Genomic DNA, 15,244 nt, shown 5'->3' with positions numbered 1-15,244 from the left:
CTCTAACAGTTTCTCAAATACTTAGCCACCACGTGTAGTCAAGGCTATGCCACCATCTTCTGGTGATGTGTGGAACTGCATGTTTTTGCTTAAAAGAATCAGGAGGAACCAGAAGAACAGAATAACTGGAGTCAAGATTATATCAAACTTTACTAGGTTTTTGTTTTGCAATCAAAGAAGGTTTTACAACACTGCAAACAAACCTGAAAAAGAATCCTCAGCAACGTCTCAAGCTTTTTAAATCTTTCTCTTGATACTTTTCAGTAATCTAACCACTTAAATGAAATGATGCTGACAACCGCATTCGTGTTTTCCACATTTTATGATCGGCTTCTGAAGACAAGTGAAAATGCATAGTACCAGCCTTGAGTTATGTCTAAATTCAGCTGAAATTCCTCACATGTATCTTCAGCGTCCTCCAGGAGCTCATATGCAAACATGGTTTAAACGACCAATTTGTCAGCGACTGACTGCTTATGGTGTGGAAGGACTTGAGGGCGAGGTGTCGTCTTTATGAGTTCCCTCGTGCTAAGATGAGTCCACAGTTACAGTGAAATTAATTGCTCCAGAGTTGGGCACCGATGAATGGTTGGGGGCTTTGGTCAGTGAACTGTTCATATGGATGGTGGAAGAGGGATAGATGGCGGTGTGTGAATTAGCAGCAACGGGTGGATAAATGAAGTCAGGAGGAGTAACACTGGAAACTGCAGCTGGAAGGTTGAGAGGAGGAAGACCTGCAGAGAGCAACAGAAATAAAAGCTGCATTAGAAGATTTATTTTATCTTTGAGTAAAGAAAATGCATCTTTCAAATTCTGACTGTATTTATTAAACAAACCCACCCCTTAGTTAAAAAGGTAATCATCCTGCTTGCTAAGTCAGGGGTTTACTATGATTAACCAGGTAGCCTGATAATCGCAAGACCTGTAATATCAATAAAAGACTCAAATGGAACCTGTCTGACAACATGAAGTAGGCCAAACAACTGCAAAAGGAAACAAACAAATGAGGTTCAAAGACATGGAGATCAGTATGGAAAAGGTTACAAAGCCAATACTAAAGCTTTGGGATTCCAGGAAACCACAGTGACAGTCATTTTCCATAAATGGAGAAAAATGTTTATGGTAATGAACCTTCCCAGGAGGCAAAATTACTGGAAGAGTGTCTCTGTAATTCATTCAGGAAGTCACCTAGCAACGCAGCATCTAGAGCTCTGGAGGCCTCACTCACTTCAGTACTCATGAATCAATCTCACACAAACTGAGCAAACATGGCATCCGTGGAAGAGAAACCTCTACTGACAACCTCTACTGTCCCACATTTCCCCCAAAAAACATCCTCTTGTTCCCCAAAACTTCATAAAATATTCTGTGGACTGTTGAGAAAACAAGTGTGTGCACGTTACATCTGATTCAGAAAAAAAACCCTCATACTGACTCAAACATGCGATAATGTGGGGCACTGGTGCTTCAGGACCTAAATGACTTAAGTCATAAATTCTGAAGATCAGAAAATCCTGATTTTGATGATCAGTTTATTATTCGTTTTAGGAGGGAATTTTTCACATATGCGCATGTTGTTGTGGATGGCTTTTCTCCGTCAATAAATTGAAAACTTACAAACACAAGATTGTTTAAAAGAATTGTGACTCCATAAAAAATATAACATGCTATTAACTATTTTCAGCAAATGAAAACATTTAAACAAGAGGATGTGTGTGATACAAGCAGCTATTTTCACTGTATTTTTTGTGAAATACAGAACTTCAAGCAGCATTCACAATTATTTAGAATCTAATCACAGAGGGGTGAAGCATAGCATACCGTCATGTTGTATCTCACGTCCAGGCGGCGGAACATGACCCACTTCTGGCAAAGTAGCATTTAGGTTTGGGAAATTATTGAAGGCTGGAATAGCTCCAGGAACGGGAATCAAGCCTGAGCGACAAGAAATCAAAGCAACTTTAGATACAGAGTGGAGTCCGTTTGTTTATAAATACAGCAGCAATCCCATTTTTTCAACTAACACACAATTTAAGTTAATTGGCAAAGAATCCAAACCAGCAGCAGTTTCAACGAGTGAACAATTTAAACAGCTCAACAGCTACAAATTCAAAACAAAATACCACCTAATGACTATTGGATTCCTAGAAATATTCAATACAGAATAAAACAGCCCCACAGCATCACTGGGCCAACACCATGCTTTACAGTAGACACGGTGGTTTTGTTCAATGTACGTTTCATTTTCTCTCCTCCAGGCATAAAATGTCCAGTTTACTACTGTAGGGTTTAGTATGGGCCTTACTGTATGAACTGGAACCTGGGTGGCTGCAGGACCTTTTCAGTCAGTCGAGGGTTTTTCACCACCTGACTCCTCAGGAATCTTACAGCAGACACTGAAAGCTTCCACTTTCTGCACTTTAGCCACCGTTTCTTTAAATTCCAATCAGCATACCGTACTTCCAACAACAACACTGGGAACATTCAGGGCTTTTTGACATCGTTTTCCGTCCTTATCCGTACTCAGCAATGATCTCGCTTCTAAACTTGTTGCAAAACGTTTAACATGTAGTGTAATGCTGTCAATAGCTCTAGTAGTCGAGATAATTATATGGCGTAACTAACGAGACACTTAATTCATTTTCTTTAACCGTTTATTCTTTTGTGCAACTTTTGGTTACTTGTGATGTAAAAACAAGCTTACAAACCTGGTTGTGTTGCAGCACCATTTACAGGCAGACGGTGTGTTTGCTTGGGAATTGCATGGTTGGGCGGTGGGATGATGGGAATTCCTGAAACAGCAGGATGGTAGTGGAAACATGTCAACAAAAAGGTCAATTTAATATGACTGGTAAATCCAGGATTTGCCAGTAAAAATTTGAAAGAATCTGATTAAAGAATCAGATTCGGTGTTTCACCTGTCGGCGTGTTAACGAGGACAGCCGTTGGCTCAGAGCTGACTGATAAGCTGCTGAGAGGCTGCTCTAATCCAGTTGGAGCAGAAGACGAGACGACAACTGGAACGGTTGGAATGACAGCAGAGAGTTGGACCTGGTAACCAGAATTTCTTTATCTCTAAATGTCAACAAAATCTTGAAAGAGATGAAGCAATGTGTCATTTTTCTGGCTTGAGTTACCACGAACATGTCGCCTTACCTCCGTGTAGCCGTCTTTGGGTATATGAGATGCCTTATGATTCTGTGAAGGGGAACGGGAGTTCTTTTCCTCCTTAAGTGTAGGTATCCTGTGCAGGTAACCAAACCCAATCTTGCACCCGAGACTGCGGAAACAGAAATACAGACAAAATAGCAGAACAGCTCAAGAAAGGTTTTTGATTTTTCCAGAAATAAGATGCTGAAACAAACCAAACCCGTAGTGAAACTGAAAGCAAAACTAAAACATTTAACGATTTAACACATTAATAGCTTCAAGTTAAGTTCAGTCACAAAGAGCCACACAAAGAAACTCTAGCAGAAATTTTAACCCAGGACCTGTCTGAGTTGAAAAGTCTGGGGATCTATGAACAGCAGATAAACCAGGAGTCACACATTCACCTGACCTGTCAGCATTTCAGTCTTCTGTTTATAATCAAATAATTTCTTTTTTTGTTTGTTTTAATGTAATCTTTACTCTGAAAAGTCTGCTTTTCTCGCAAACATGGAAAGCATTCCTTGACTAGTCTGCCGGCGGGTGAACTGGGTCAAAACGATGACACAGAAAAGTGGGAGGAGTTTTCAAACGCCTGGCCTGCATGACTAGTTTCAAAGGGATGACAAAGTCAAAAATGCTGACCACGTGCAAGAGCCTAATATATAAAACTCTCTGGTTGGTTGAAGACCAGATCTTCCTCCTATGCAGAAGAATCACTGGAGGCATCCACCTTTCCTACTGCTCCAGGAGAAGAGGGCATTTAAGATATGTCTTGCTTGATGCACCAGTGGACAAATAGTATGCAATGTTATACTTTGGTATTTCCTTTGGTCATGCCAAGCTGACAATCCTGCTTGAAGATAAATGACTAATCAGAGGAGTGTCTATTTCTATTCTTGGCTAAAGATGGGAGAGAAAATCAGATTTCACAATCACTTTCAGAGGAGGCGCCATATGTAACCTGCACCTGCTTTTTGGAATTAGGGGAAGTTTCATTCATGCATCTGGCCCATAAAGATTCAAGTAGAGGAGGCAGACTTGCACCAGAGGCAATTAAGTATTGTGTCTATTTTTTTATGTCTCAGTAAAATGATCAGCAAGGTAATCTCTCCAATGTGCTTTCCAAAAATATTGCCTCAATTTTCCATTGTCAAAAGGCAACGCAGATCATTTTCTCCGCGCATCATACCTGCCATCTCCGCCCCAGTCGGAGTTCGGGGTGATGATCACCTCGCGGCAGTTGTCTGCGTCTGTGTTGTAAACGTAGAGCTTCAGCTCCTTCCCTTCGTGCGCTTCGACGAGAGAGAACAGGTCTTCGCTCTGTTCAGGGAACAAAAGTGCAGACCAGGTATAGATATGCAGCGAATTTGATCTTAAGTGCCTAGTAAAAGTGTCAGTCCAGACAGTAAACAAAGCGGTGTCAGCGTTGTGTTGTTTGGATGCTTCGGTTCAGCAGATGTATTAAATAAAAAATAAAAAAGTTGTTGGGAAGATACAGGAGCAATCCCGACAGAAAACCTGTTAGAGGATGTCAACCCTAAACATTAAGCCAGAACTACAATGAAATGCTTGAGATCAAAGCATATTCGTCTGTTCAAATGGCCTAGTCAAAGTCAAGACAACCTGTAACTTGAAAACGGTTGTTCTCAGACACTCTTCATCCAATCTGACATTCTTCTTTGTAGAAAAGAATGGGCAAACAATGAAGCGCTGGTAGAGACAGAGCCCAAAAGAGATGGAGCTGCGTTTGCAGTGAATCTACAAAGTACTGACTCAGTACCACCGACTATAAATCCACACCACACATTTCAGATCTTCATTTCTATTTTTTTAAAAAATGTAGGGACCAAAGTATGATTTTAATTTCTTTTCGAGATTCTTCACCACTCTGTCTGAAATGAAATTGCCAAAAATATATTCTGATGTTCGCAGTTGAAGAGTGAATAGTTTTGCAAGCCACCGCACAAACGACTTCCAATCAGCATAGAGGGTATATATACCTCACGCATAGCCGTGTCCGCTCCGATTATGTAGTCAACGTAGGGCCTCAAATCCCCCAGGCCTGCCGGAGAGTTTGGCTCCACCTCCTCAATAAAGAAACAATACACACAAACATTAACTCAGTGGATCAGATGGCGAACAGAGCTTCGACGAGACCTGCACACTCACCAAGACGTGCCAAATGTTCTGATTGGCTCGTTCAAAGCTGCAGAAGCGAATGCTGAGCCCCAGAAGGCCCTGGCCGCCCCACGTGTTGCTGGGTGTGATGGTCGTCTCCCGGACAGTTTGCGTCCGGCTGTTGTACAGCAGCATCTTGACCGGCCTCTCCACGTTCACTCTCAGCAGCTCTTTCAGGGTGTCGTTGTCCCTGTTCTGTTACGGACATACGTTAATACTTTAAAATCAGCGTTCAAACAGGGAGACGGCGGCCTGAGCCCTGGACCGGGATGCTTCACATAAACACCTACCAGTCTAGTGTCACAAACTGAGATGATAAAATCAAAGAACGGCTCCAGTCGAGCGTGGTAACCCGGGGAATGTTCCTGCACCTGAAAAGGTCAGAGAGGTTTTCAGTTCAGGACAAGCGCACCAAAGTAGAACAATTAGGAATGAAGATGTACGTCCTTCAAACAGACCGCACATGAAATCCTGTTTGAAATGTGTGTTTTGTATCAAAGCAGCAAAGAGAAGATCCAAAATTGAAATCAACAGAGACTGGAGAAAAAATTAAAACGGAATATTTAACATTGCATGCGTTTGCGAATTAGTCATTGAAAAACTAGGCTACCTAAATAAATATAGGCAGCCAATTATAGAAAAACAAAAAAAAAACAAAACACTGTCCATATTTAGAACCATCTTTGGCATGAATTGAATTCTTCACATCAGCCTCTGGCATTTCCAAGAAGCAATCTTGGCTCACTCCGCTTCACCTCGTCGGTTCAGTTCACCGGCGCCTGCGGGGATTTGTTGCAACGTTTCTGTGACGTAATTTTAAAGAGGCCAAGGTCAGAGTTTGGAATGGGTCATTTAAAAAATTTTATTTTGTTCCATTTCATACATTTTTGTTTCACAAATTTGAAAGCTGAAAATGAACTTTGTGAATTATGCCTCACAGTCCATCTTGGACATAAATACGTTTTCTGAGATTGAGTGTCTGACCCTTTTGGAAACGTTTTTAAACTTTCTAACTTGTCTTCCATTTGATTAGTTGAATTTGATGCCCAGTGTATCCTACAAACAGTGAATCCTGTCCATAGAGAATAGTTTCTTATTGTTCTTACTTCTTACCTGCTACAGCATAATAAAGACCATTACTCTGTTTTTCCATTTTTTTTCCAGATTTGTCACTGAATAGCTTTCGATTTTTGCCTCCACAGTAAATTTATCTTTGTCTTACAGTGTGGCCTAACTTCATTATTACAGCCTTTACTGTTGGACAGCTGGTTTCTCAGCTGACCCTAGTAAACATTGATGAAGAAAGGAAAAAACGTTTCAGTCAAACAATGCAAGACACCCTGTTGTCATCTTGATTTTACTGTAAACAATATTAAAATTGCAAGGCTCTACTCGGACTGCTATAAAATATGCTGTTATATAAGTATTATGGATTCAGACTAAGGTAGTAATACATTACTATATTATATTGTTGTTACATACAGTAAAGACTTGAGCACAGTTTTTGGATTCTCTACCAAATTCTTTCTATTAATAAGTTCAGGTAAAAAAGTAAAAAAAAAAAAAAGAGAGATGAAAACAGTGGAGTTATTATAAGACTTTTTTGGTATTTAAAAAAAAAAGTCAGTTAAGCATCCTGGGTATGCTAATAAATGTCTTAAAGAAGCAAATACAGTTTTGTCCTCTTTGAGTATGAGAAGCTCTAACTTAATGACCTCAGAAGGGAAACATACAAACCTCTGGGTTAAACATGACTTTGTTTTATGGTGAAACAGGTTCAGGTTTAACTCGTCTGAAGAACAAATAGGCGGTGATGGATGACGGTGACATGAGCCTCTGAGCAAGTACAGAGGCATCGAGAGAGCTTGAATCCCTAACTCTATCAAGAATGTTCCCCCCTCTTTATTTTAAAGAGCTGAAGATGTTTGAGAATAAAATATCATTGCTGGGTTGTCTACAATCAAAGGATTAGATAAAGTGGATAATCTGCACTATGTCAACAAACCCCACCCTAAGAGTTGTAAAGCTTTTTGGGGTCACTTTTCAATTTTCCTCATCAGTTAAAAACAGCAGATCTTTACATGAAGGGGAGCAGGTCAAACTTGTTAAAAGATATTTAAAAAAGAACGTATGTAAATAAAGGGCATCTTTGTCATACGTTATGCCAGTGACTGCTAATTATAGACGGAGACACCTGCCTTACAAGTTTTTAAAAAAAAAACAAACAAAAAAAAAACGGCCAGTTGTTAAATAGCGTTTATAAGCGCTCTAGTCTTTGTCTATGTTGTCTCTGGCAACCTTCAGTCTGACCAGCAGGTTTTTCTTAGAAAGCAGAGGCCACCTAATTCTTCTCATGCCTCTTTCAGTCCCTCATGTGCCTAGAGATTTTTGTAAACGAGGCAAATGTCCTTCCAAATATTTAGTAACCATGTTTTTCTATTACGTGCAACTGATATGATGCTTCTAGTGTGACTAGAAGCGTCACACTAGAAGACCTAGCCGTCGTAACAAGGGATATATATCTGGGTATCCAAATGTATTTCTCAGAAATTTAGATTTTTTTTTTTTTTTCAAATTACATTTTACAAAACAACTTTCAAAATGAATTTTAAAGACGTAAACTTTTATCGAAATATATAAGGAAAATGCACAGACTTTCATTCGGTGACCTGTTTTCCCCACAGCAATATGCCTAAATTTTTAAAGGTTATATTTTGGAAGAACAGTGCCAAAAAGTGTAAAATAATAATTTTGGTCTGTCAAATACACATTTCGGTTTTTTATATTAACTAATGGCTTAAACATGTTAAACTAAAAACTGGAAAAAAAAAGACACTTTGCTTTTTATTAGCCAATTTTGTAGCCAAATTAAGCTGGATTTAATAGAAATTGTCTCATAATACCTGAAAACTCCTGTTATACTATATACTCCTGTTATATGGTCTGCGCTGGTTAATATTATGTCACATATTATATAAGGAAAACAAAATTATCACTCAAACCATGTGAGAATAATGCTGAACTTTACATTGGTATAGTTGTTATCCTGCCAAATCTGATTGAATAGTTGCCATTATTCCTGATATTATTTCAGTTTTTTCTTCACCGTTTACATTTAAATTTGTCTGAAAGTATGTTAGTATATTATTGTGTACTATTTTAGTATTACGTACTAAGCTATGTGTGTTTTTAAAATTCCGACTCTACATATTTCAAAGATTGATAGATTCATTTCTTTATGTTTTTACTTTTGATTATTTCTTTTTATTTTACTTTATACAAGTAAAAAGTTTTTTTGATTTTTACCCATACGGTGCATAGAAATTTAAACCATCTGATCTAATAGGTGGGGGAAAGCAGGAGATACCCAGAATTGAATATTGAAAAACTTTCTAGCTAGTTTCATTTCCAATATTTGCTATATTGGAAATGAATGTAGGATAGTTAATTAGTTAGAAAAATTCTGACACTATTTCTGTTTGTGCCTTTTATTTTCTCAATTAAAAGAAATATTCTACTGAGGAGCTAAGTGGAGGCTGATGATTGAGATTTCAGATTATTGAAACCTCAACCAATAATCCTGATTACTGATTGAGGTCGTGCTGTACAGAAAATGAGACATGCTGGAGATTTTACTTGAGGAAACCATTACTGTTGAGACTTATTTACGTTCTTCGGCCACGAGAACGAGCCGGTTTGTTTCAAGTTGTTTAGGTGGTCAACAGTTATCAACGCCTCACCTAATGTGCTTTTGATGGACAGAAATAAGAAATTTTCTGGTTTTTAAAAATGTGGAATGTCCTTCAGTGTTTTTAAAATTAAGAAAATCAAAAACACCTTGGGAAAAAAAATCCTGACACAAAGGATCATATTTTATGCACGAAAGGGTTGCGGGTAACTTTAAATAAGTCACATCAACTTTTTTTTGTATAAAACCTTAGTATAAGAATATATTATTTTGGTGTTGAAACATTGGATATTGAAATCACAGCTGTTGACCTTTATTGCTCATTAGGTTTGGAAATATACTTTTATTGCTCCTAAAGAACAAAATAAGACATTGCCTGCAAGGTGATCAGATTGGTAGACTTCCTTCAATTGGTTCTGATTGATAAAAGGCAGATTGGACAGAAACACGTTTCCACCTATTAGGTCAGTTGAACTGATTTGGGTCAGAACAACATCAGCTGGTACCTTGATGTTGTTTCTTATTTACTAAAACTCTTGCAACATTAGGAACAATATGCTTTGATGCAAAGCCCTAATTTTTTGTTTATAGTTTTCATAAAGAAAAAAAATGAATCAAGAGAGACTGACAACATAAGGTAAGCTAAAAGATCTTAAAAAGGATCAAAAGGTCCTGATAGGTGTAAATGATTGAGAAACAGAGCCCTTGACATGTTCACATTTACATTATTTTTATCTGACCGTATAGTTTTCTGTTTTTGAGCTCAGTTGTTTTAGTAAGGCTTGACCTAATTCTGCACTGAATGGGTCCCAATAGGATCTCCAAATGATATTTTGTCCTCAGTCCAGAGTTGGATATGCTCCTCGGGTGCAGATTAAACCATCCCAAGAATCACTACTATTCAAACTAAAGGTGGGAACAAGACACACCTTACTCCATTAGTCATGTAGTGGCCACACCGGTTATTCTGGCATCAAGGAGAATACTGTCCTGAGAGCTGCGAGCCGATGATGAGAACGGCACAAACAGGTCCAACATTTAATTTGATTTAAATTCATAGATGCATTTATTTCCTGACGCACTCCAATGAAATCGGAGCGGAGCCTCCACGTCAGCCTCGTTAATCTGCTCCACATTAAAGACGAGCAGCTGTTTTCATTTAGATTCGCCTCTAAAACAACGAGGAAACGCTTTCTATGGCGCATACATCTCCGTATGTGGATCCTCCTCACGTTCCCTATAGAATACAAACCAGCGCACCGCAGTGTGAATGTGCGTCTAATTTCCTAGAGGAGCGTTGATGTTAGCCGGGCAGGCGACCATCACAGCTGCTCTTACCCGAAGGACGTGGTAACCTTCGGATCCTCCGCCGGGGATCTGGACGCTCTGAGAGCCCCCCATGTCCCCCCTGAATCCGACCGCCGCGGTGGGATATTTGCGCTGGTTTTAACAGGCGGCTCCGTCGGGAAGAGTCATGTCGTGATTCCCGTCGTTCGTGGTGTCCTGCTGCACTTCCTGTGCTGCAGTCCTCCCTCCTTCCCTGCCAGCTGTGTGATGACAGCATCTCCCGAGTTGTGACGTCACCGACTCCAAAATACGACAAGCAAGTGCATCTCAGTGAATTGCAATAGAGCCGACAAGTTCGAACATGATCAAATTTCATGTTCATACTGGCAGCTAATACCCCCCCGCCCCCAACATTCAGCTGACACAAGCCCAGTCAAAAATGAAAGCGGATAGAAAAAGGTAATGTCATGACATGACAGCCATCAACACCTTTCAGGTTTGGCCTGAATTGGTCATTGCTAGCGAGGTTTGTTGTTCTCAAAACGTGGTATCCATCCATATTAATGGAAAGTAACGTGGAAGGAAAAAGTGCGAGATAACTGCAATCTCAGGAAGATTGTGAATTTAAACAGAGTCAACAGTTTGGAGTGTCCTCCAAACTGTTGACACTTGAAGTGCCATTTCTTCTCCAGCTGCTTGTCAGCCAGATTTTATCAGCAGAAGCCTCTTACCGAGTGGTTAACCTTCCAGATAAAATTAAATTGTGCATTTCATTTTGACAATAAGTTCAAGAGTTTGAGCTGAAGGTTCTGAAATACTTAGAATCTCAAACAGCTTGCAGCACATTAGCGATTTGTTACACTTATTGTATTCTTTTCCACTGTTTCCTTTAAGTTGAACCATTCATATGATTTATATTTTTTGCTTTTTAAACGTCACTATTTCGGTCCATTCTTTTTTCAATTTGCTCAATGTCAAGATTTCCATGCGTTTTCTTTTTTTTCTAACCTTTTAAAAAAATTGTTTTTTTCTAAACTCACTAGCTTGTTTGTACTTTCTCTAATTTTGACACCCAGATCTCCGGATATTGCTAATTGCTTTAACCAAACTTTAGTGCTGAATTAACTTCTAAAAGTAAATTTCCAACCATTGACTGCTTCAAAAAGCATCAAATAAATAAAGCAGTTTGAGGTTATATGTACATATTCTGCCCAAAATAAAGATGTTCCTACTTCTTTATTTTTTGAATCGTCCTCTGACGCTCGGCTTCAATTTTAGTGGAACGATTCTTGAAGCAGTAATATCAACACAATGCTGCCCCCTACCACAAATCACATGAACTGCAGGCTGTTTGGAACAGCAACTTTGAAATGAATACATGTCAGTGTCCCGTATCTTAATGGGCAATGAACTAACACGAATTCATGTGTTTCTGTAGAAGTTAGGGGTGTCAATAACTTCCTAAAATAAACTAGAAAACAAAACAAACAAACAAAAAATAAAAACAATTGCTGGATATTTATCTCTGCCAAAGGAGTAGCTTACTTACAAATTAGATTTCACAAAAACAAATGGGCATACAAAAAAAAAAGAAGAAAAAAAAAATCAGATTCATGTAGTGCCAGGAAAAGGTATTTGCTCCCCTTGCTTCAGGAATAATTAGCAAACTAGAAAAATAGGTTTTCCATAGAAGACATCTGTAAAGGAGAGACATCTGTGAGGGCGAAAGAGTTGAACATGCAACCTCTTCAGGAGATTGCAGTCACAGGATCTACAATTGTTTGAATAAACTTGTATGAGTTACAACAACACTGATTTTCCCTTCGGAGTCGACAAAGCGTTTTGAACTGAATTCAATTTGAACTGAGCAGAACAAAAACTGCTGAGCAACTGAAGCTCGTGTTCAGAAAAAACGATCACCAATTTGCCAGCAATGTGTGTTTTCAAATACATTAAACATCTTCCAAGTGAAGTGATTCAGTGACTGTGACTTTTTTTCCATTGTTTTCTTACAATTGAAACAGAAATGTGTGCATTTTAAGCAATTCCCTATCATTTTTAAGTTTCCTTTTTTAGCGATAGTTTTGAAGAGGAGTTTTGTAGATGTTCATTATTATTCCAGAGGGGTGGTGTGGCGTTTTGCATGGAGACACTTACCCTTTCAAGTTGTAGATAAATAAACTCCAGAGTTGAGCAGCTGCTTGGTGATGCCTTGAAACAATAAGACCACTGCTCTGGGTCGCTGCACTAAAATTATTATTCTGCACTCCCTCAAGATTTTACTACTAAAACTGAAAAAAAAAAAGTGTATTACCATTTTATTTTGTCACTTTAACCACAAAAATCCATCATGCAAGAAAAGTATCCTCTGTATATATAAATGTATAAATATATATAAATGCTGATGTATTCGCTCTCTGCTCCACAAGGAGGCAGAGAGAAAGTGCAAACCCGATTTAAATAAAAGCCTATCACTGTGCATAAACATTATGTATAAACTTAAACTTTTCCACATTTTCTCACATTGCTACCTTATAGTTTAACCGTTTTTGTTAGGTTTTTATATGAAAGCCCAACAGAAGATAATCCTTCTTTGCTCCAAATGTCCGGTTAAGACACAGATGGAGTATATTTAAATACTTGACTTCTGAAGGCAGCTGGTTGTGCTTGATTTATTTTTATTTTTTTTAAGAGATATTATAAAATAGGGGTCTGAACACAGCTGCCAGAAACACTTTTCACATTTTTATTTGTTCACCTTGAAACCACGTATCATTTTCTTTCCACTTTGTAATTACGCTTTATTTTGTGTTGGTGCATCACGTAAAACTGAAGAAAATACTTTGAAGTCTGGTTCCAAATGGACAAAAGGTGGAGAAGTTCAAGGAGTATGGAAACTTTGACATTGTAATTGGAACATCATCACATATTTTCCCTCCTAGTCTGCTGAGTTTTTTTTTTAGTTTTTTTTTTTTAGAGGAAGTGGAAATGACTCACTGATCCTGCAGAAAACAGCTTGTTTTCTTTGTCAAGCCTTTAACAATCCCCTGCCAACATAATCTTGCTTTTTCGGAGTCAGTAAGCTACAGTATGTCTGCCCAGGGGCTCATATCCCTTTTCTCCCCCCAAACACCCAGTTGTTTTACTAGAAGCCTTTTTTCAAAGGAATGATAAATTAGATTTGCAAGGAAATGGACAAGTTATTAATCTACATCTTAACATTCAGTCTCCACCAATATTAATCAGTCTATGGACACATCATCATCAAGAGAAGGCCATTTAGATAAGTGTAACCAATTACAATTAGCTCAGCAGATGGAGGCCTTAAGGTGTTAGAATTGATCCGGTTATCAGTGTTTAGTCAAGTGCAGTTAGTGTTTGGTTTAACCATAAAACTGCTCAAATTATGTTGGTACCTATAGACGAATTAACTAATGAGAGATTCTTCTTTGTGCATAGAGCACTCTCACAAGCAAAGCTGTTATCAAAACTAACAATAATGATAATGTAGGCTTAAAGCTAATTCAAAGAGAAGCGTTTAGTCTGCTTAGTTGTGTGTGTGAGCAACGTGAGGATGAAGGAGGGGGAAGGGCTGGCAGGCAGCCTGCAGTCAATATCATCTTTTCATTAGACTTCCCTCACACAATGGGAGCATCAGTATCTATCAGGAAACTAATGTGGCAGTGATTCCCAAAGGCGGGAGATATATTTAGCACATCAGGGAAGGACTGACAAGCTCCATGGATTCATGAGATAGCGAGAGAGAGAGAGAGAGAGAGAGAGAGACAGGGAAGGGAAGATAAGAATGCAGAGGAGAAGATGGTCAGTGACTCAATATGGAAACCTTCCTTAAAGTTTCCGCCAAACTAATATCTTTTAAAGGAAAACATGACATTTTTTCTCTTCTAAAGACTCGTCTTGGACTTATTTTGATTAGGGCTGAATCATCTGTGTGCAGACCAGAACAGACCAGAGCAGAGACACTTTAGAAAGTTTACAGTCTGAGTCAGCCAAGCCACCATCCAGAAATAGCTGCAACAACTAGATGCCCTGCTGTCAGTGGAGGGCTTGATATGGGCAGCTGCACAGGGCGGCAGTAGAAGAGGGTGAGTGGGGAGTCATCAAATAAAAAAAAACCAAAAATGATGTTGGCAACCAGTTTCATCACATGGTACATCTGAAATGCAGAGACAGGACATGTGAAAAATAATCTGCACACCGCAGCAGATTGATGGGTTAAAGTTTTGAAGAATCCATTTTGAAAACATCCATCGTCTATTTTTTCCTTTTAGATGATTGAAGTAAAAAAAACAAACACTTTGGTTTAAAGTGACAGAAGAATGTCATGTTTTTGTCTCTTAAATTGTTTAAATAATAATTTTACTTAGACCACATTTGCATATTCATCAGTAACAGTTTAAACCTTTTTCAAAGTTTTTTCAGATTCTTATTTTAACTCCATGTTGCCGTTTTAAAACAAAAATAAGATTAAGCATTATACAGATTTAAGGCACATATTACGAGTTGATTGACTCTGATATGGAACATTGATTTACTCCAAAACCCACCAGACTGTGACTGACTGCAGGAGCTATAAAACCCTCTTTCCATTTGCATTCAATCATAATATTCTCCTGCAGCTGCCTCCAAATTAGCTGCATTATTATGCTTTAGGAACATTTAACCTCCACGGATACAATCATTCTAAAAGCACCAAACAAAAGCAGAAATTACTCCTCCTGTAGAAGGAAGTCAGAGGTGATATTCAGTGGTCGCTCCCTCCACCCTTTTCTGCAGCTTCACAAAAGCCTCCATTGACATCGGGTCTGTAATGATTGCTGCACTGAAGCATGAAACAAAGAAATAGCGTCGGCCCGGTGGAGGAAGGGAGGAGAGCTGCTCAAACAGTCAGTCGATCTTTTTGTGAGTGTGTCGAGATAA

The 15,244-nt window shown here is 38.7% G+C and overlaps 1 protein-coding gene across 1 annotated transcript; it reads right to left on the bottom strand.

The window, feature by feature from the left end:
- Positions 1 to 131: 131 nt before the first annotated feature.
- LOC114148662 (Golgi reassembly-stacking protein 2) lies at positions 132 to 10,571 on the bottom strand. Its single transcript, XM_028024076.1, has 10 exons — positions 10,355 to 10,571; positions 5,619 to 5,699; positions 5,320 to 5,523; positions 5,151 to 5,237; positions 4,340 to 4,470; positions 3,157 to 3,280; positions 2,919 to 3,051; positions 2,709 to 2,792; positions 1,822 to 1,935; positions 132 to 734 (listed from the first exon to the last, which is right to left on the bottom strand). The coding sequence occupies exons 1-10, from the start codon at positions 10,415 to 10,417 to the stop codon at positions 529 to 531; spliced, it is 1,227 nt and encodes a 408-aa protein (XP_027879877.1). The 5' UTR covers positions 10,418 to 10,571; the 3' UTR covers positions 132 to 528.
- Between the last annotated feature and the right edge of the window lie 4,673 nt (positions 10,572 to 15,244).

Source organism: Xiphophorus couchianus, chromosome 7 (genome assembly GCF_001444195.1).
Source record: "Xiphophorus couchianus chromosome 7, X_couchianus-1.0, whole genome shotgun sequence".
Taxonomy (NCBI): domain Eukaryota; kingdom Metazoa; phylum Chordata; class Actinopteri; order Cyprinodontiformes; family Poeciliidae; genus Xiphophorus; species Xiphophorus couchianus.
This window is presented reverse-complemented; position numbering and strand designations above follow the sequence as displayed.

Coding starts and splice junctions, on each gene's coding strand:
- LOC114148662 (XM_028024076.1), bottom strand. CDS start 10,417: ATGGGGGGCTCTCAGAGCGTCCAGATCCCCGGCGGAGGATCCGAAGGT. Junction 2,793..2,918: donor CCTCGTTAACACGCCGACAG/GTGAAACACCGA, acceptor CTGCTGTTTCAG/GAATTCCCATCATCCCACCG. Junction 1,936..2,708: donor TGGTGCTGCAACACAACCAG/GTTTGTAAGCTT, acceptor CTTGTCGCTCAG/GCTTGATTCCCGTTCCTGGA.